Source organism: Camelus dromedarius, chromosome 17, assembly GCF_036321535.1.
Source record: "Camelus dromedarius isolate mCamDro1 chromosome 17, mCamDro1.pat, whole genome shotgun sequence".
Classification (NCBI taxonomy): Eukaryota; Metazoa; Chordata; class Mammalia; order Artiodactyla; family Camelidae; genus Camelus; species Camelus dromedarius.
Genome location: NC_087452.1, coordinates 30640253 through 30662398, shown reverse-complemented (window position 1 = coordinate 30662398; position 22146 = coordinate 30640253). Strand labels below are relative to the sequence as shown.

Here is a 22146-nt window from a genome sequence, read left to right as displayed (position 1 = left end):
GCCCTGGAGAACAGAGAGGCATTGCTGAGTAAAAGAAGCCAGGCTTGTTTTCCCCTCTTCTTTTTGAATTCAGGGAACCTGGAACAAGCTAATGAAGAACTGCGAGCTGTGATCAAGAAAATTTGGAAGAAAACCAGCATGAAACTTCTTGACCAAGTTGTCCCTCCAGCTGGTGGTCAGTGTAATTTATTTCCTAAGTAGTTCTTGGCCAACACACTGGTTTCAATGACAGAGTCTCCAGGAAGCCCAGCATGTTTGCAGAACACTCAAGGTATCAGCCAGAGCAGTAGGGCCAGCAGCCGCAGAAGGCCCTTTGGCCATTGGTGCAATTATCTGGGTTAACGTGAGACCATTCCAGACAAAGGAGAGGGTTCAGTGACTAGGAAACCAAGACCCAGATGACTGAAGCTGGGTTTTCTTGTGGGTGGAGGAACTAGGAGAATAAGCTTACTGCCTGAAAACCAAAAGCCTGTATTTTGGGGGCCCAAAATGAAATACTTAAAACTAGTTTCCATTTATCCTTCAACGTATTGTTGAAAAAGTCTCACAAAAAAAAATTTCAGAAAATGATATTTTCAAAATGTTCTTGACAAAACTGATTCTATTACCATAATTACCAAAAATGTCCCTTTAATTAGAATTTAGGGTAGAGACAGAATAGGCATGCTTATTTCCTTCGTTGTTTATCACAAAATAACTTACTAAACTTTTTTCAGATTTATATATATATAAAATACATATATATATATATAAGACAGATACTGTTTTTTCATTTTGGTTGAAGTACACATGAACTTACCAGTGGAGGTGGTTGTTTTTTGACAGTTTTGTTTTCAAGTTTTAAAGGTGCAGGATCGGTTTGCTCAGCGCCCCTACCCCTGGGCGCATTAGAAGCGTTCCGTGCGTTTTATAACCAACTGAACTTTTACGTGTCACTGTTCCTGCAGCCTTCCAGATGGGGCTGGCTCAGGTCTGGAAGCTGACTCCGGAACCCCAAGCCAGGACGGTGGCCACCGTCTCTCTCTCTGAGAAGGTGACAACTCTGGCTCTTGGTGGGGCAGAGAGAGTGGCACGCTGGCCAGCTCCGCTCCTCAGCATGACTCAAGAAGCAATGTGAGCTTTTGTCACTGCCACCCATAGCTGGCAGGGCCACCGGCTCAATGCTGGGAGAGATGGCCCACAAAGAAATGATGAAAAGAAAGTGCAAAAAAAAAAAAAAAAAAACCAGAAAAAACACAAACCAAAAATCCTCCCACCTAGGGAGAGAACCCTGGCTCTCCACAGGAGAACTGATGCTGCACTTTTTAAAACAACTCTTTGGTTTTCATTCTTTTCTTTTTAGCTGCACACCCAGGTGCTCGCATGGCTGAGATGAATTGCTTTTTCAAATCGTTGTAATGATGTGCTTGAGCTTTTTCTGCAGCCTCCATTCCTTTCAACTCTCAGTCTTTCAGAATATTCTGAAGCAATTCTGTTTTAGGGTGGTGGCATGGAATCGGAGTTATCTCTTGCCAACTGTATTCCCCGATATGTTTCTCAACATACAGATGCATGCTTCAGAATAGCAGGTCACGCCTGTCTAGGTGAACCTCCTCACACGGTCCCCCCACCTCCCTTCTCTCTTGAAACGCTCCTCTCCTTCCAGACCAGTCTCTCTCATGTCAGTGCCCATCCTGGCAAGACTCACCTGGGGAGTGTCATTCGCATTATTGTGACACTTCATGTCTTTCTTTTTCACCAGAAAAAAAGTCCAGTATTTGGCTCCCTTCCTTTGAAAAACTGATCAACTTTTTACCCTCCTAGGCTTCTCATAAAGGCTACGTAGTCTTCTGCTTTCTTGGCCCAGTAGTGGCCCCTGGCTTTTTCTCCACATTTCTTAACATGGATTGAGGTTTAGGATGACGGGTTCATCCCTTCTAGAATGGCGGCTACAGTACCAAGAAACAGCGCCTTAGCAGGGGATGGAATGCCCCAGAAGCTCCATGGCATGGGTTGTGGGTGTGCCTAGTGTAGAGCTTACCAGGAAGAATCTCAGATAAATGCTCTGTCACTGAGTTTCCAAAGGCAGTGACTTTTAGCCTTTGGTGACAGACTTGATTGAGTTGTTGGCCGGGATCTTAGCATCTGCATTCACCGTTTATCTCTTTATTTTTCTCTTTGACCTTCCAGTAGACTGGGGGTCCCAGCCTTTCCCACACTATGGGGCACTTAGAAAACGAGGACATTTATATAGCCCTCTGGGCCAGCGGAGGGGTAGCTCCCATGGCTGAGGGGCTCAGTGTGCCACTCAGGTTCCAGGAGCCTGGGACCAGCCATTGTGGGGCACTCAGAGAGTGCCTTACACCCCTGGTGGCAGAGCAGAGTAGGTGCCCATTTTAGGAGGCTTTGCCGGCTCGGGGGTGATGGGAGATGCCCCCCAGGCCATTATGAGCTGGATGAGATGATACTCGGGAATGCGCCCGGAGCCCAGGTTGAACTCCATGCTCTCAGTGGTACCTTTGGCTACGGGGACAGCCTGTCTACTCTCTCTGCACTGAGCTGTCTCATGTCCCATTTGAATTTTTCACATGTTCTTACCTGCACTCTTGAGTCTTCTGCCATTTCACTGATCTCCCCCCTCCTTCAGAAGCCCCCTCTTTTCCCAGAGACTGTCCTTTCCTTCACTCCTGGACCTGGGTCTTCTGTGCCCTGAAGAGTGCTCGGAGCTGACACCATCATTCTCTGCAGCCCCGAGCCCACATAGCCTCCCTACATCCTTCCTCTGCTTCCTTCCTTTTCTGTGCTTTTGGACCTTTGGTTTTTCCTGTTCTTCAGACTCTTCCTGGGCCTGGTCTCAATAGCTCAGCATCTCGGTGTGGAAGACCAGGTGACCCTTGATCGCTGCCCTGCAGAACCCTAGAAGGGTGCCTCTGCCCTGGAGCTGTCACTTGTGCAGAAACACGGGCCACCCTCTTCACTGAGTATGTCGTAGCCCCAGACTCTGGGCCAAGGGGAGCCAAGACCCTCCCAGAGGAGCCCCCCTGAGCCCTTCCAGGTTAGCACCATCCAGGCTGGAGGAAGGTAAAAGTTAGGCCTGCTTTTGCTGGAAGCATTCCAGTGTGGAATGAGGTGGGCCTTCTGTAAATTCAGCAAGTGTTTTTCTTGGAGCCCACAGAGAAGACTTGAAACCCTGGCCTGCAGAGGCTGGCTAAGGCCCTGGGATTCTCTGCTTGGTCCAGTCAATCTACCTCCCACATGGAGCCCAATAGAGAGGTAGACTTGGACTCTGGGAGAGGCAGCCCCAAAGGAGCAGATGGCCCTAGCAGTGGAGGTAGTGGGGAGGAGAAGGAGACCCCGGGCCCGGGGTACCTACATCCCAACTCACCTGGCCTGGGGCAAGTCATGAACCTCTGTCCACTGCCCTCTCGCCTTCCTGCCTCTGGACAGTGCATTGTTAGACCATTTAGACCAGCACAAGACTGATGAGGGACCTGGTTTTACATGGTACCCAAAGACTTAGGTTCACTTTGGTGGCCTCCATGCCACTGTAGGCCTTGCCGTTTTGGGTTTAAAAGGAATGCAACACGCTTCTCAAGGCTGACCACCCCAGGGCATCTCGTCACATAGTTAACACTGAGTAGCTTCTGACAAGGGAGTTTGGGGGCAGCCCAGAGTGGCCCAGCAGTGTCCAGCCAGGGATACTTACCACATGGGCACAAAATGAGCCCCAGCCAGGAGGGTCCCAGTGTCTCCACCTGTCATGCTCTCTGCTCCACTTCAGTGGATGTCGCTGTTGGCGGGTTGTAAAATAATAGTGACTCTGATGGTTCACAGTCACGTGACCCCTGACACCTGCGACCACCCAAGCCAGTGGCTGAGTGCTTTATGGGCCTCTTCTGCCGTGATCCTTACAGCTCTTCCAAGAGGCTTAGACCCATTTAGGGATGAGAACACAAGCCCAGAGAGGCTGAGTCCCTTGCCCCAGATCACATGTAATTTGCAAGGGCAGCCTGGCCCTAAGTTGAGCTATGCTATAGCCTGAGGGCAGCAGTTGCTACTCCTCCCAGCCTCTGCAAGCCATGGTCACCAGTTCCCAGCCCATGGCGGGTGGGCTTCCCAACCAGGGATGCACCGACGCTGCCAGGGTAGCTTCTGAGAGACAGCCAGAGCCTCTATTCTGCCTCATGCATCACCTTGTCATGCTCAGGGAGTTCCAGTCCCCCAACAACACACATGGGGGTTGTTTCTGAACAAAGCCGAAGTAAGTCAGCTCAACTTTGAGGTTAGTTGGAGCTGTCTCTTGCAGTATCGAAAATAAACAGTTGTGATTACAAACCGAGAAATGGTCTACGGAGGCTACTGGCAGAGAATCAAGGGGGCACATGAAAATCTGGGTTTGCAGTCACTCTTTGGAAATTTCTTCTTCTGAGCTTGTCTGTCACCTTTCTTGAGTCTCTATCTTTATCTCCAGGCATCGGGATTTGGATGGTTAATTGTCTTTGGTGTTCGTGGTAATTACACATGCAAATCCCTATGCACAGGGGTGAAAATATGACCCATGAAACCTTTTTTGTTTGTTTTGTAATTTTCATTTTGAGTCAATAACCAAGATGGCACTTCATAGTGTTACTAATATGCTGCTCTGTTGATCTCATGACAAGTATGTTATTTTCTGCAATTTTGAGTACCAGTTTATTTAACTGACTCTAATTTTGAGCCTTAACTGCTTTGCAAAACCTTGCTTTTCGCTAGATTTAGTCTCCTGAGTCCCAAGCCGAGAGCTCAGTGCCTCCTGCGCTATCCTGCCCCACCCCACCCCCTAGCCAGCAGCGAGTGTTAAGGCTCTTGGTGCAAATGTGCTGATTCGGGAGAGCTCTGTCTGGTCTCTCCGTTTAGATGATGAGGTAACCGTGGGGAAGTTCTATGCCACTTTCCTGATACAGGACTACTTTAGGAAATTCAAGAAACGGAAAGAACAAGGACTGGTGGGAAAATACCCCGCGAAGAACAGCACAATTGCCCTACAGGTGAATTGTTGTTTTGTCTTTTTCTCTTTTCACTAATGATTTTACAAGCTTATTTGAAACACTAGAGAGCTGACTATTCATGGTTGAGCAGTACCATCAGGATTTTGTTTAAAGTGAGATACTGCATACTCCCCCAAATGTGGACTAGCCATTTCTGGGCCACCAGGTAAGTGCCTCCCCTCCCTGCCTTCTCTGTCGCGCCCCTGCATCTGCATCCACTGCGGCCCATGTGGCAGGACCTCCGGGACAGCGGCCAGGGCACATCCCTGGCAGGAAGGGAGCCACAGCTGCCCTCGCACCCTGTCTCCCCCAGGCTTCTCCAAAGGCAGTGTCCTCTGAGCAGGCACCCACCTTCCCCCAGCCCTGGGCTTGGGCCCCAGCTGCCCACAAAACAGCTTTCCATCTGAACGCAAGTGCTTTGTTTTGTTTCTGTTTGTTTCTTACCCCACTGCTTGTTGGTTTTCGGTCCATTTCAGTAACATCCATCACCTCCTAGAGCGTGTGTGCGTGCGTATGTGTGCAAGTGTGTGTATGTACGTGTGGCGTGTGTGTCTCTGTGTGTTGTTTCCTGACGGCCCTGAGGCTCGCTGTGCAAACATTGTTCTCTTGCATCTTGGCCAGCCTCTGGCCCCTATGTCAGCCTGGGCCCTGCCCAAGCTCCTGGAGGGGCTGTGGTTCCAGGAACCCCTGGTTCTAACTAGGATCTTTGCATTCAAGGGTATAGAATCCTAGGTAAACCTAAAGCCCTGGGTGGGAAGCAGGTGTGTGGGGAAAGGGAGTCAAAGTGGAAATCTGCTAAGAGGTGCTAGGAAGAGAAGTTGGTGATTCCTGTGGTGAAGAAAGAGGGGTGGAGAAGGAATGGGGAAAAGATGCTAAGCACTGCAGAAAGGGGACTGCACAGGTTGGCAAGCTGTCAAAGCAACTGTCCAGATTAATCAGAAGCCCTGTCATCTCTGCTGTCTGGAATGTGTTAAGTCCATCATGAATAAGATAAAGAATCTTTCCCTTTTAAATTTATTTCCTCCCAAATCACTTTTGTGTCCCTGTTATCACCATGTGTCTTAAATTGGGCCTTGTTGGTATGGGTGAGGTTCAGTGTGAAATAGTCCTCCACTTTTCTTCTAGGGGAAAATGCCCAGCCTTGTTTTGTGTTCTAGGTGATGGTAATTACCAAAGTGTGAAGACTTGTCTGATCTCTCTGAGAGAGAATGAACACGAATAACAATGAATGAGTGAAGGAAGGAGTGGGGGTGTGTGCATATGGGGGGTTCAGAGATGACCTGGTATGACCGTGACTTGTTGATTCATGACGAAACCTGGGCTCTGCCCAGACAGCTACAGGGCAGGGGGAAAGGTGGATGCTGAATCTGACCAAAGACAATTTCTGGTCTTTCTTCCTCTGATCACATCTTTAAAGGTAGCTTAGTGAGTCACAGGCTCAAAAGCTGACTGCTATCTCAGGTTGTAGAATTTGAGTAAAGTTCTTTCACCTCTGGCTGATCAGTTTGCAAAAATAACAGCCCTTCTCCTGATCACAGTTCACAAGTAGACTCAGAGAGCCTAGCACACTGAAAAGATGTGTTTGCAAATTTAAACATACGTTCTTGAGGGCAGTGTGGCCAATTTGGGTGCAAGGACAGGGAGTGATAACGTGCTTCCACAGGCTTTTCCCTAATGTGGCCCTGGGCCTGGAGGACTTGGCTGGCTGGATTTCAGAGTGTCGTGGTGCCCCCACCCACACCCCTCCTGTCCACTTATAGGGGACCTGCTTGCCGTTCTCGGATTCTAAGTTGGTGGGTGTGGCGGAACTTGATGACTTTTCTAGAGGGGGAAACATACTCTTTCATGGATGACTATGTTGTAATTCACAGTAACCAAGGTAGCACTGTGTTCTGAGACCTTCTGTTTTCTGTGGAAGGCCTGTGTGATGACCACCTGGATACAGAGTTATACCTTTACTGAATCCCCAAGATTTCCCACTTAGATGGCTTCAGTGCTTGCTCTGGTAGCTGGATATAATGTTTGGGTGTTCTAAAACCTGAACAATAACACATGGCTAAGTAACTCATGGTCACATCTCAAGGGTGGGTTTCACTGAGTCTTCAAGTTGAAGGTTGGAATGATGCTTAAGCTACATGTATAAGTCATGGGTTAAAGACTGTTACATTGTGTCACAGTAATGTTTTACTTTTTTCATTTTGTTGTTTATAGAAAGTTTCATTTCCTTGGTGAAATTAAAATATTTTCAAAATAATATCAACACACTCTCACATGGTTCCACTGAGAGTTGAGGCTGTGACTATAATTTATGTTAAGTACCCAGCCTAGGAAATTAAGTTGTGTTCATAATCTTGACAGATACATTCTGAAAATGCGTTTGATTCCTTCAGCAAACATCAAAAATAGAAAATTTTTGTCTCCTTGAAGGATAATTCTAATTACATTTTTGGCTTCCGCTGCTCTAGAAAGGGCTCTAAATGTGATTTGTCACTTGACTTTGAATTAGCACGACAAGGCTCTTCCTTTCTGCACTGGGGAAATATTACGTGACAGTGTGGCAGTTAGGGAAACGGGGTCTCAGGGCAGTGGGAGGAGAAATGGATCAACAGTGTCACTAGGCTGAGTACACAGATCCTCAGCGAAGCTCCCCAAAGCGGGCACGGCCTATTGAGAAGTGGAATGAGCTGCTCCTCCTGGGACTGGGGTGCCGTGAGGCTGATGGCTCCATTGCTGTTGGAAGGTGGAGTGAGCGCAGGAGTCAGGACGTAGGCAAGTGCGTGCTTGTGCTGCGTAGAGTGCAGTCTGTCTGAGCAGGGTCGGAGCTGGTCCACGTTCCCGGCCCCACCCCACAATGGAATGGTTTTCGAGGGCACACAGATGCACTCTGGTTATCAACCTCGTGGGCTCCATTCGGTATCCCTCTGTTCAGACCAACCACAGTGCCCCTTCTACATGAAGGGGAGTGGCTTGAGGAGGTACGTGCGGGTAGGAGCTCGGCACCCGGTGTCCTCTGGCCTCTGTGGTCTGAATGAGTGTGCAGTTTCCATCCGTACATCCATCTTCATCCTTAAAGCCAGCCTTCTCTCCAGCCCCTCTCCAAAGGGAGTCAGAGAGAAGCTGCCTCAAGCTTTTTTTTTTTTTCTCACCCATCCCCTACATGCCACATTCACTTTAGTTTGACTCAGCCTTTGCTCTTCATCCATCGTTGCTGCATCCCAATGACCCACGAGTTTCCACAAGGAGCAAGTAAATAAAGGAACACAGCTCTGCAGCCACGAAAACTCTGTCCCTTCCCAGCAAATAGCAGTGCCCCATCTGACCTTCCAGATGAGGACTTCTGTGCAAGATACAGGCGTGAATTCATCCTGTGTCTCATGGACTGGGGGGGAAAGGAACCCAGAGTGGGGAAAGTTTTGTTCATTTCTTTTTCTTTCAATACTCAAGGATGTCCTTTATGCAAAAGACATTCTGGTGGAATCTGAGGAGACTCTGTTCTCCACTCATCCCAGATGGGATCCTGCCCATCTTCATGACAGGAAGACTTTAGAGGGATAGCCTTTCTTTTTCTTTCTTTTTTTCTTTCCTTTTTTTCTTTTGTCTGTTTGGAAGTTGAGTTTAAATAGGAGACCATCATTTACAGCTTGTAAAGAATTAGGCGGTTAGGCTTTAACCTAATGTGAAAGCCAGAGACCCAATAGATAGTGATATAGGTGGCCCAGTGGAAAGGTGGGTGGTGTACCAGAATCAAATGACTCTTAGTCCCTCCTGAGAGAGGCTCAGGCCTAAAGACAGAGGAAAATGGGACCCACAGACATTTAACCTGTAGAGTATCCGACACCTGTTGTGTAGTCCCCTTATTCTAAGAAGTAGCAAGATTTTTTGGTCTGTTTTTAAAGCATGATTCCATCTAAAGCCATAAAAAGGCTTTTCTTTTTTAATCTAAGAGAACAGATGCTAACAGATGAGATTTCACTGGCTGATTCATTTGTTTCAGATGCTTGAACGGATGCTTTAGAATTTTCTGCCTGAGCTACAGCACCAAGCTCGTTAGTCGGAAGGCGTTTGTGGCTAAGGCCTTGAAAGGGAAAAGTCTCAAGTGGGCTTATTTCTACTGAAACAGCATTTCGGGAGAAATGCAGGAAAAAGCAAACCCAAGGCCCCAGGGAGACCCCTTCCAAGCAAAGCACTCCGGAAGGTGGAAGCGAGGCCGTGGCTCGACTGTGGAGCCGTGGCCTCCTGTCGCGGACGCTGCTCGCGGTGGCTCCTTTTCATGAAAGGGAACGTGCAAGGCTTAACAGTTTTCCCTTCCGAGCAGAGACTCAGAGAAAGGGAAAGAGTGAGAGAAAGCAAAGGAGGTGGGCAGCCGCCCTGCAGAGAAATGAAATGAACACAACTTCCTGATGCTGGCCAGTAAAAAAAAAAAAAAAAATTAAAATAATAAAAAGATTAAGCAGACCTGCCTAAGGTGGGCAGCTGACTCCATTCCAAAGCCCTGCATCCCTAGTTTGCCCGAACTACCAAAGACTGGCAGGCCCCTTGGCGCTGAGCTGACAGAGTTCCTTTTCTATGCCAGTCCGTCATGACCTCCTGACCATCCAGCTCCGCTCTCTGCAGTGACCAGTGCAGGATGCAGTGAGACGGGGGCGGGACAGGACGCTCAGACACACCCATTTAAACTAACACATATACCTGCATGCCCAACCAACCCAGGCAACACCTCAGGTTCCATCTTAATGCGTCCACGGGAAATACCACCACACCCCAACCTCATCCGACATTGTCCGTCTTTAAGTCAAAGCCAGTTTGGGGATGCCTCTTTGGAAGCAGTGTGGTCTAGTTTCAAGGACACTGGGAGTCAGGGAACCTGGGTTCTAGTCCCAGCTCCAGCGTCCACTTGCTGCGTGACCTTGGGCAAGACACTTAACCTCTCTGTGCCTCAGTTTCCCCATCTGTAAAATGGGGGTAATCATGTCGACCTACCTCACAGGGCTGTTGTGAGGAATAGCTAAGTGATTGTAAAGCACTTTGAACGTATAATTGCTTATTATTAAGACTTCAACAATAATAATATCATATGCCTGTTTACTACCAGAACTTTAAGAAATTCTTGTTTTTCTTTGATCTCTTTTCTGTTCTGTACTTTAGTGATCCATTGAGAAGGAGAATTCTCCCTTTTTTGAGATATCTAGGAAATGCATAAAGATGTAAACAGAGGTAATTCTACAGGTTGTGTTTTCACATCTTATGGAAAGTAGATTTTTGCCCGAGAAGTTGCTTCACGAGGGGGTCTCATCTGAAACTCTCAGCCAATTCTAAGCAGTGGTTGAGGAGCCAGTACATCTAATGCTGAGCCCATGATACCCAGAGGAGCCAGTTTATGTTTTAAAGTCAGTACTCAAGAGTACCCTTGAATTCCTGAAGTGTTAAGGGTTATAAGCTTGGTCTGTGCAGATGGGGCTGCGTACGTGGTGGGCGCAGAGAGCGGCGGAATGTGGGGAGCCGGGCCCTGGCTGCGCTCATCCCTGACCAGGCAGAGCTGGGGAACCGTGTCACCAGTGGAAAGAGTGGTGCTAGCGGAAGCCCCCCGGGCCTGTCCTATGCGTGACTGATGGAGTCCCTTCCAGCCTTGAGATTTGTTCCAGTGATGTCATCTGTGCTGTGACCTTTGCCCTTTGGCCCCAGTGGCTTACAGTACCAAGTGGTCTGCCCTGCCTGGATTTAAGTGGACTCCCTGGCCCCACTCTGGAAACAGACCCAGCCCCAGATTCTGCTCCCATGTGTGCAAACTGTTGTCAGTCTAGGAGCTCATGGTGGTTTTTATGGCATGGGGATGGTGGTGAAAGCCAGCTTGCTCCACTGTGGCTGGACCCCTGTAAAGATGTTGAAGCTTGTTTGTATCTGCTGGGTGACAGCTGTAGCCCCAGCACCTTGAGTCTCCTCACCCCCTGCCAGTACCCAGCCCCTCCCCAAACCTCTCTGTGATCCAGTAGCTAAAGGGCTAATGCTTGTTGTAGTGGAGGCCTCTGGGACCCTATTTTGGGCTGAGAGCCCAGCTCTGCTCTGACTGGGTAGTGCCCAGAGGTTCCAGTTATAAACTATTTGGTGTATCATCCCTGAAAAGGAAGCTGGTCAGCCCTGTGGGCACAGGTGAGGGGTTTATCCACCATCAGACAAATGGTCCTTCTGTCTCTGGCCCACTCTGATATCAAGTTTATGAAACACTGAAGGGAGCATATGTGCTCACCCCTCTGTGTGTGGCCCTGGTCTCAGGAGGCCGGTTGACCATCTGTCTTCTAGATGTGAGTGTCTATGCACTAAAGCCTCATAGAGCAGCCCCAAGCAAGTCGCGTGGCTGGTGTTTCCTTCCAAATAAGTAAAAACTGGAAAACAGTAACTTTCTAGCTGGGATTTAGGGAATGATTTAAATGAAACAAGAGCATCTTGCCCCTCGTGGGCCTGGCTGTGTTGCTGAGTGACAGCACTGGCTGTGGTCGGTGGCTGAGGCCAGTTCAGGAAGGACAGCCAGAAATTGCAGGCGCTGCCTGTGGCCTCAGCTCAGAAGGGAAACAAGGCTTCCTCGAAACTTGGTTTACAGTCAAACTGCAGACACCTCTTTCCTTTTCCCTAAGACCCTGGCAGACGAGTATAGCTTTAAATGTAGAGGAGTCGTAAGAGACGACTCAAGTATATTATGTCAGAATCTTCCAGACTCACTGAGCAAACTCGGTGCCCAACCCCAGAATCCATGGTGCTAAACTCTTAAGCTCCTGGATGAAGACACGATGCTGGCCAGTATCCATCCAGGGAAGTAGACGGAGGATTGGGCATTGGGCTCTTCTTAAATAACTTATTCTATGGTGTGACCTAATCAAAAAATTAAATTGATCTGCAGGACTATGGGGAACTGGATTCTCTACTCTTTCTGAAAGGTGGGAGATCTTTCCCTTCTGAGAATAGTAACTGTTATTGTCAGAAATCTTTGAGAAGATAGAATTGCTGAAAAGAAGTAAAGGAAAGTTACGTTAGGTAATAGCAAAAGGTCCTAATTACTGAGGCGTCTTATTGAATAATACCCACCTAGTACCCCTCATCAGTGCAAATATCCCAATTCAATTGCCCAGGGGGAAGAACTTGCCGACCCTGACGGTTCATTGACTGGGGAGGCACCTGCATGAATTCGTTCTCCTTGACACACCGTAGCCCTCAGAGAAGTGGCTGTTTGCGGGTAACGAGGGCACATCAGTCTATGGCACAGTGCCAGAGGCTGGGTCAGAGAAGCCGCGAGAAGGACGTTTCTTCCCAAAGCGGAGAAAGGTCAGCGGAATCCCAGGGGTCCTGGATGGGGTGAAGAGTCCAGTGCCTGAGGAAAACATGGGGTTGTCTGTCTGAGGGTGGGTTATCAGCAGTTCTCCAACTCTTTGGTCTCAGGAATCTTCTATGCTCTTAAAAAGTATTGAGGACCCTTATGTATCAATATTACTGCATTAGGAATTTAAACAGATTTTAAAAACACAGAATATGCAAGCACAACGATGCTGGAGAGATGAGATCCTGTGAAAAACCCCACTGTGCTCTCAGGAGCGAATGAGAATATACAAGGCTGAGAGCATTCTAGTTTTTAATTATGCAAATCACAGTGACCTCACGGACCCCTGAAGGTGTCTCAGGGGACCCCAGTGTCCCTGGGCCACACTTTGAGAACTGCTGCTCTAGGGGATTGATCCCATACTCCCCCTAAAGGAAAAGGGTGCTGGAGCTGCTTTATGATCTGTGTACAGCACTGCCCCTACCTTGAACCGTTCCCTCCCTCCCAGGCCCGTCCCAGGCCTGTCCCCAGCCCTGGCCCACTCACCTAGACACAGAGCTGCCTGGGCCCCCAGTGTCTGGCCAAGTTCAGGCTGATTGTCAGACTGTACGTGCCACGTCTCACTGCCTGTGCTGATCTGAAAGAAGGATGATCTGAACTGGTATGTGACAGATAAGTATTCATAAGACTCACAGCTCCTCAGAGTGGCACGGCTGAGACAGGAGTGTGCTGAGTGTAGCATCGGTTTGCGTGATACCTGGTGATCATCTGTCATTGCCGTTGTGACTTAGTGATGCAGGAGCTCTGCTAAGTTAGTTGAAAGAAGGTTAACCTTGATTGAGTGGCACTGCAGTCATGTGGAGCCAGTCATGAGTGAGCACGTGATTGAGACCTGATCCCAGCACTCTTTACAGTAGACCCAAGAAAGTGGGGTCAGCATGGGGTCAGTGGAACTGCAGGCCTGGGGATCAAGATTCCTAGCTGAGCCTTCGCCAGCGTGGGCAGGTCCCTTAGCCAAATGGGAGTAGTCTTGGCCCACCCGCTCTCCCTCCCAGGGTGTAGTGGGATAAAGTATGGGATATCATGAGGGCAGGTACAAAGATGCCATCAGAACAGAAGTCGTGATTTGTGACTTCTGCCAGGCCCACTCTCTCTGTTAATCAGGAAACTGACAAGCAGTTCTCCGATTCTGGTGTTAAAACCACAACTAAGAATCAAGGTGGAACTAAAACAGGTAGCGCTGTCAGATCATTTGCAGGGAGACGTCAGAGATCGCTTCAGATAATTTTTTTTGAGGTTTCCTTTATCTTTTAGAGTGATGGTGACAAACCTGGTGTATACAGCTGAGTGCCCCCTGCCAGGGTAACTTCTGTGGTAACGTTGCAGCTGACTTGTCAGTGAGGATCAGAGTCACTGTGGATGACTCACAGGAGTGCCGTGCTCATGATTCTAGCCCTTTATGTTTATATATAACTCGAGGATGGTTCATAATGGGACACAAAGGCCATGCCATCCCATTTTCCCTGGCAGAGAGCAATGACAAAGTAAGGGGTGTGCCTGTGTGTGCTGTGTGTGCGTGGGGAGGCGGGAGACAGCTTGTAGATGAGCAGGTGTATTCTGTGAGAGTTTCATCTCCAGTCCTTTCTTCTGAGGGAGCTAGTCTACAGTGATCCTTTCTGATTGGGTAGGGGCAGGATTCTGCTAAAGGGTTAACCAGAGCTCGCCTTTAACCAGATGACCACAGGGCCAGCCCTAGCTGAGCGAGACCTGCCTGTGGTAGGGAACAGGCTCTGCCAGACATGGGCTCTTAAGGCTGGAGTCTGGAAGCCTGGCACTCACACCCGAAGATGAATGGCCTGGCCCAGTCCCGACTGGAGGCTCACATCTCTTATCTGCACTGTTATAGTGTAGGTTCGGGAGGGGTTCCTGGGCGTCTCTACGTGCTGAGAGCTGGCAGATGGCGAGTGTGTCTGATGGCGCTAGCTTAAGGGGACAGGCAGTGAAAGCATTTCAGATGCACCAGGTAGGAAAAACTTAACCCTGAAAGTGGGCAAGAGAAAGGAAGGTAAATGAATGTTCCTGTTTGATATTAAAATATCATACTTTAATGCTATTGCTTCAGAAATATTTAGAGAGATTTTATAGTTTGGGGGGGTTGGTGACTTTATCATTCAATAGAGTAAATATCGATAAAATTCCAATTAAATGGTGTCTAAAATTTAAAGCAGCAGTCTACAGGCAAAGCGCCAATATTTCTTTGAAAAAAAAAATACTCATGAGAACATCTAGCATTTAAAAATCAACCAGAAACTAGGCTTGATTCTGTTTAATGTTTTATATGATTGGACGTCTTAAAACAAATCAGTAATGTTTATACTTTCTAGCAATTCTGTGTTTCTTCAAAACCATAATTCTACTGTGATGTTAATGGAATGACTTTATATGGCTTTAACTGTGTTGGGTTAAGTGCTAATGACCACGTTTCAAATTAAAATAGTATTTTGCTAATAGAGGTAGACACAGATATGAAATACGAAAGAATAGATAATTTTACTGATTGTAAAGTGTTTGTTTCAAGAAAAACATAGTTTTGTTTTGTTTTGTTTAGGGCTGTAGAAAAAAGTAATTTTTTCAAGGGTTTAAGATAGATTCCTGCACTTTGGGAATTGGAACTTGTGCCTATGGAATTTTTGGAGCAGCCTAAGCTACCTTTTAGCTGGATATGTGTGCTAGAAAATTTTTCATTATCATGTTTTGTGATATGTAATAAATTCAGGGTGCTGTGCTTAAGCTTCGTTTCAGTTCAATTTTGGGAACATGTGTTTCCCTCCTTCCCAGCCCTGGCAGACACCCCTGTCCCCTGTAGTGTCCCCCCGCCCGTCCTTCCTCCCCTCCCCTGTGAAAGAGTAAAGTCAGTCCCTGACTGTTAGAAGGTATGTTTCTTCCTACGTGGAACAGACGAAATATAATCATGTTCTCTAAGCCTCTGCTTTCCTGTCTGGGAAGAGTGATGCTTTCTCTCCTCCTTTGATGTCTCTTTAATAAATATGTTGTCGTTATTTGTCTTTGGAAGCGGTCTCTCGGACCACCTCTCAATTTTCTCTGTGATTTATGTTGCAAACAAATCCTCTGTCCTGTGTCTGTTCACTGCTCTCTCCTAATCTTGTGTATCATTGAGAACATGCTGAAGACAGTTTTTATTTTTGCAATTATGTTATATGTGTATTTCAGTGAAATGTCAACCCGTCAACAGAGGATGATGTTAAAAATTATCCAAATAAATAGTTTTCTATTTCTTCTAATCAGACCTAGTCCAATCAGTTGAATGACAGTGAACAGGATGATCTGGTGTTATTTAAACAGAGTGTTCCTGGCCCACAATGTACATAGTTTACCTGGGGGCGTTGACTTGGTGCACTGTCACCTGTGTGTGTTTTGTGGCACTGGCAGTGGGTGTCTCAAACCTGGTCTCTTGTTTAGGAGCCTCAGATAGGTAACAGCCCTTTCTTCCCAGTGATTCAAAATCAGATGGTGAAGCCCTGGCTTAGTTTATCTCCCCTTGATGATTGTGCCCTAGAAAGCACTGCCTGCATGAATGGCAGGCTGTTGGGTAGAGCTGGGCTCAGCCTTGCTGCCCCGGCTGGGGCAGGAGCTTTCACCCACTTGGCATTCGAGTTGCTGTCTTGTTGTTTCCCTGAGAGTGGTGTGGGTCTGCTGCTAAGCCAGATGGTTCCCCAGGCTCGAATGTGCTGGAGGCGGGGATCCTGAGAGGAAAGAGTGAGTGATTGTGTGTGCGTGCATGTGTGTACATGTGTGTGCATGAGCCTATGATCAGAGGGACAGGAGAGTGAGAGGCAGCCTCACTGACTGCACCACAAACTGTCCAGGGTTTGGTCCTGGGACACAAGTCATTCCCCTGCAAGACCACAGCATTCCTAGCCTCGAACCTTAAGGCTTTGACTCCAGGCAGCTGTTTCACCCCCACGATTCATAAAATGGAAAGACTTGCTGTTCCAATATTCAAAGAATGGTTCAAACCAGACCCAGCCTGGTGTGCCATCTTTAAATATATTTTTTTGAGGTATATTCAGTTTACAATGCTGTGTCAACTTCTGGTGTACAGCACAATACTTCAGTCATATAAGAACATGCTTATATTCGTTTTCATATTCATTTTAACTGTAAGTTACTACAAGATATTGAATATAGTTCCCTGTGTGGTGTGCGGTCTTTAAAAGGATCCTCTCATAGGCTGAGTGCTATTACGGACAAGGCCATTTGCCTAAGAGCCTCTTGGGAAGGTCTGTACCCCCTTGCTGTTCTAAATTAGTGTCAGCACCACTGGCACCTGCAGGACACCAGGCTGCACTTTCCCACATCAGTGGGCCTAGGCTTGTGGAATCTGGCAGGACTGTGGCCACCATCCCCTCCACCCTGCACACCCCCTCCACCGCCAGGCATGTCTCAAACATGGCTATCACTCTCTGTCTATGTGCTATCCCCACCTGCTGCTGGGGGCTGTGGAGGGGGGACGGGGAGTGGTCCCCTCCTCTGATAACCCCCTGCTCAGCCTAGTTCTCCTCTGCAGACTGCCCTGATGTTGGGGAGTATTAGCTGCAGAAGGAAACCCTTACAGCCAAGGTCTCAGACGCTTTCCAAGCCTTTAGCAGCTCCTCAGGGACAAGCAGACTGCCAGCAAATGAGGGAGTACTGCCTGGGTACCGGACTGGTGGCCTTAGACCCAGGGCAAGGAGGAAATGCCTCTTTCAGATGCAAATCTTTTTGTAGCAAAGGCTAGAGGAGCTATACTGTCCCTATTAATGTGCCATTTTTCTTCAGATTGATGGTCAAAACATAGTCTTCTTAGAGCCAGCAACTACCTCTTCCCCATATATAGTCCTTAAGCATCTCGAATATTTCTCTAATGAAGGCAGTTACACGGAAGGCTTCTCCCAAGGGCTGTCTCAAAGGAACCCAGGCCCAGGGTGAAGAAGGGCGGCTGTGAGAGCCTCAGGGAAATGCAGACTGTCTGAGCGGCCTGGAGGGGTACCCTGGCAGACCTTGCACTGCCTCCAGAGGTGTATGAGCCCCTTTCGGTGTGCTGTGGTCTTGAAGAGGGTGACCCGACCATTGGCAAGTTCTCAGCTTGAACACAGACTGCAGGCCAGGGTGCCAGGAGATGGCCACAGAGGCTGGCCCTGCACAGCGGCCCAGGTCTGTGTGTGTCCATCTGTTGTGTTGTGGTCCTGAGTGTGCTCGTGGTGGCAGTGTGCTGTGTCGCTCCCTTGTTCCCATGGCTTTGTAGCAGGACCGGTGGCCCCGATGGCTGCTTGGTCTGCCTGCCCTCCAGTCTCTGCACAAGCTTCCTCGTCCTGGACGCAGCCAGCAAATACTTGGCACCCTCCCTGTAGAGCAGCCTGGCCCTGCTCCTCCCCGCACCTGGGGCTCCAGGAGACAGTGCTCTGCCGGCCAGCCTTCTGTGAACTGTCGTCTAGGTGTGGGCCTGGGCTGTGGCCATGGCAGACCCTAGGACTAGTAACCAGGGCTAGTAACTGTTCCCTGCAAGTGGGGGTATTTGAAAAGGAGGTCACTGGCCTCAATTATCCCAGCATAGGACCATCCTGAACTCCTGGCCACACCCTACAACCCTGAGGCTGTAGGGACACATTTGGTTACATTCGAACAAGCGGTCAGGTCCCTGCTGTATCCTTTGGAGAAACCTCCCCCTCCCACAACGGAATCAGGCAGGAGCACAGCCAGGACCAGGCCGGCCCAGGGCTCCCGTGTTGTCTAACCTGTTCTGCCATTTCCGTTGATCTAGGCGGGATTAAGGACACTGCATGACATCGGGCCAGAAATCCGGCGTGCTATATCATGTGATTTGCAAGATGACGAGCCAGAGGAAACAAAACGAGAAGAAGAAGAAGATGTATTCAAAGTAATTATTCCACGCCTAGCTACACACTGGCCACTTGGAAATAGTGGGGCAGGAGTCCAGTTTGGGCAGTTAACGATCTGTGAAAGAGCCTGGAGAATGCACACCAGCCCCAGGACCTAGAGGCCCTGGTGGCCCATACCCTCCCCAACCCAGCAGACCCTGCCCATTCACCAGCACCCCTTGGAGGGCCCGGCCTGCTCCTTCCCTGAGCTTGCTTGCTCCTCTGCCCTACACTGGCCACTTCAGAGGAGCTTGGCCACAACCACCAGCCTGTGTGTATGAGCATCCTGGGTCCTTTCAGCAGCTGCCGGCTCTCCCTCCGTCCTCTTCCCTGGGCCAGTTTTTTGATCTGCCAGCCGGCCCTGTGCTTCCCAGGCCCCCCAGCCCAGAGCCGGGCCTGCTGTCCAACCTCAACCACTGGGGCTGCCAACAGTGCTGCTGGGCAAGTCGGCTGACCCTGGAGCAGCTGGAAGAGCCCACTCGAGGGACAGCAGAGAGCTTGCCTCCCCAGCCTAGGAACCGGTAACCTTCCTCATTCCAGGGGGACCAGCTGCCACCCAGACAGTCACCCTGATCACTGAGGCACTCAGATTGTTTTACAGGGATCCTACGGAGCTTACCTAGAATTTGTTGTTCATGTAGAAAAAATTACCTAACATAGCTAGCCTGCATCAAATATTTGTTAAATTACCTGGTGTTGTCTCCCATTATTTTGCAGAGAAATGGTGCCCTGCTTGGAAACCATGTCAATCATGTTAATAGTGATAGAGATTCCCTTCAGCAGACCAATACCACCCACCGTCCCCTGCATGTCCAAAGGCCTGCAGTTCCACCTGCAAGTGATACTGAGAAACCGCTGTTTCCTCCAGCAGGAAATTCGGTGTGTCATAACCGTCATAACCATAATTCCATAGGAAAGCAAGTTCCCAGCTCAACAAATGCCAATCTCAATAATGCCAATATGTCCAAAGCTGCCCCTGGAAAGCGGCCCAGCATTGGGAACCTTGAGCATGTGTCTGAAAATGGGCATCATTCCTCCCACAAGCATGGCCGTGAGCCTCAAAGAAGGTCCAGTATTAAAAGGTAACCTTGAAAATGTATTTGTACTTGGTAACACAGTGTTGGCCCAAGGGGGGGAGGTCTGTCTCCCTCGTGCTCTGGTACAGGCAGGAGATTCCCCGTGGGCACTTGCAGTAGGACCTGTGAGTGCGTCAAGGTAACGGCCTCACCAGGCACTGGCCCTGTGACGAGCCTGTAGGATAGCGGGCCTCTTGCCAGCCTGTATCCTGCTCTGTGAGATGCCCCTGAACACAGCAGCAGCTGCAAACTCTGCCCTCTCCAACTGTACCGCATACTCAGGGACAGGGACTGGCAAACTTTCTCTGTCAAGGGCCAGAGAGTAAACATTTTAGGGTTGGAGCATTGGACAGTTTCTATCGTAGCTACTCAACTCAGCCGTCGTAGCAGGAGAGCAGCCGTAGATGTAAATTCGTGGGTGCAGCTGTGTCCCAGTAAGACTTAATTTGCGGACACTGGCATGAGCTTCACATAGCCACACGTGATGAAATATTTTTCTTCTTTTGATTTTGTTTCAGTTCTTTGAAAGTATAAAAACTGTCTGTAGCTTGTGGGCCATACCAAAACAGGTGACGGCCTACATTTGGCCCTTGAACCATAGTTTGCCGACCCTGCTCTGGGAAGTAGCTTGATAGCTGCTTTTTCAGTTTCATTGGAAATATTTAACTTTTATCTTCTCCCTCCCTCCCATGGTATGCCTTTCCTGGATAGAACCCGCTATTATGAAACTTACATTAGGTATGTGCTCATTGCCTGTTTATGTGTTAACTACCATGTGTTTTAAGTGTAACCAACTGGCCTCTCTGAATGCTAAGAGATGAGAAATTCCTGGGAGCCAACTAGCCTAGGGTAGGGTGTTACAGCCCCTAACTGTGGACTCAGCAAAGGTGGTTGCTTCTTTGTAAGCAAAGGAGCTTTCAGATCCCTCTCTGCATAGACTGTTACCACCCAAGGACCGACATGCCCCACAGGCTCGCCCCCCAGGCCTCATCACCGTGCTAGGAAAACCCACTGTGCACTTTCGGGGTGTCTAGTCTAGGCCTGTGGAGCTGAGCAGTCCTGCTGGTCTCTGGGGTCATCTCATGGGGGCTTCATAAAAATGTGATGCCCATCTCCTGAAGACCAAGAGCCAGGCCTTGTCCTTTGTCTCTCGGGCAGCCCTCTAGCCTTGGGCAGTGCACCCACTCCACGTCTGTTGAACCCAGTTGAATTTGGGATGGGATGGTCATTGTGTCAGGGCCAGGGAGGGTAGATCTCCTGGTTTAATTATCTCAAGTGATATTAGAAGTCACGTGAGCTGGAGGAGGGCAGTAGAGAGTGAAGAGCTTGGGGGAAGTGCAGTCCTTTCTTTGGAGAGTGGTGATATCACAGAGCCTGGCTGGTTTTCCTGAGGACTGAAGCCAGGACAGCTGGCTTTTGGGGGACATGACAACAGTCGTGGGGCAGGGCAGTCTTTGAAAACTCAGTGGACATTATCCGGGCACATCTCTCTCCCCTGGAACACTGTATTCAAAACTCCTATCCCTCTTTCTGGGTCAGATGTGGTGCCAAGTTTGGATCCTCTCTTTCCCAGGCTCTGAAATCACATTGGGCCAGGTCAGGAGGACCAGAGTTCAGAGCAGGTGACCTGGGCACCCATCGCTATAGGTTTCTAGGGTGGGTGCCCATCGCTATTGCCGAGGCCCGGCTGTAGGAGCTGTCTGTCGCCTGCCCAGACGCTCAGGCCCTCTCTCCTACTGCAGGTCTGACTCAGGAGATGAGCAGTTCCCAACTATTTGCCGGGAAGATCCAGAGATACACGGCTACTTTAGGGACCCCCACTGCTTGGGGGAGCAGGAGTATTTCGGCTGCGAGGACTGCTACGAGGGCGACAGCTCGCCGACCGGGAGCAGGTGAGGGCCCTGTGGCGCGGGCTGCCATTAGGAGGCCTTGCCATCCCCTGTCCCTAGGGCTCCTGCGCTGTGCTCGGGACGGTCCTGGGAAGCAAAACAGGAGCACAGTCTCCAGGTGACTGCAGAGGTCGGGGCAGGAGAAAGAGGGCCGCAGAGAAGCAGAGTGGAGGCTGGTTTTTCAGGGCTGTTGACTTATTTCCACCAGGAGCCTATGCAACTTTTAGCAAAGGTTCCAGAAATGAGAGCCTTTACTAAACCCTGGGGGCTCTGTCCACATGGCAGCTCGTCCAGCCCAGAGCCTACTTCCTACTTCCGTCCCCTGGAGATGAGGGGACTTGAGGACAGAGTGGCATCACTGAGCAGATGTGCCTCTCCAGGCTTCTGAGACAGGAACACATGAGGTTAAAGTGGGCCCTTTGCTCAGGACATGTAGCAGGCAGTGCAGGGAGACAAAGGCCACCCACCACCCTCTGCTCTGTAAACTGCATCTCACGGTGACCCGTGGCCCACAGTAGTGGGCGTGGTTCTATGGTGAGGTCACTCTGGCTTCTGAGATGTTAAACATTAGCTTCATGTTCCAGGCCAGCCACAGCCTGACCTGCCCTCACCCTGCTCTCCCCCGCGTCCTCAGATAGGCCTCCCAGCGCCGCACTTCCGGAACTGCTGGTCCTGAGCTCATTCTGAGTTGCCTTCTTCAGAGCCTTCCTCACGTGTGACCAGCCCTTGGACTCCCTTCCCCCATCCCAGCTGGCCTCGTCCCACCCTCTCTTCAAGGGCCTGCTCCGCACTCCCGTGACTGGAATCGAAAGGCCTCCCCCGCCCCTAGAACTCACAGAGTCCACCCTGAGCCCCCTCTTCCAGCGCTGACCCCCACCAACCTGCATTAGAATTCCCCGCACCTGTGCTATTTGTCAAGTGCATTTGGGG

The 22146-nt window shown here is 49.5% G+C and overlaps 1 protein-coding gene across 4 annotated transcripts in view; it reads left to right on the top strand.

The window, feature by feature from the left end:
* Positions 1-22146, top strand: part of CACNA1D (calcium voltage-gated channel subunit alpha1 D) — a 296376-nt gene that overhangs the window by 265877 nt on the left and 8353 nt on the right. For 3 of the 4 annotated variants that reach the window (XM_064496422.1, XM_064496423.1, XM_064496424.1), the window contains 6 exons: positions 74-175; positions 4876-5006; positions 18134-18250; positions 18969-19333; positions 20039-20065; positions 21070-21219. In XM_064496422.1, coding sequence (XP_064352492.1) covers positions 74-175; positions 4876-5006; positions 18134-18250; positions 18969-19333; positions 20039-20065; positions 21070-21219 — 892 coding nt within the window. The remainder of the gene's footprint in view (positions 1-73; positions 176-4875; positions 5007-18133; positions 18251-18968; positions 19334-20038; positions 20066-21069; positions 21220-22146) is intronic. The other variant, XM_031470549.2, reaches the window with a different exon arrangement.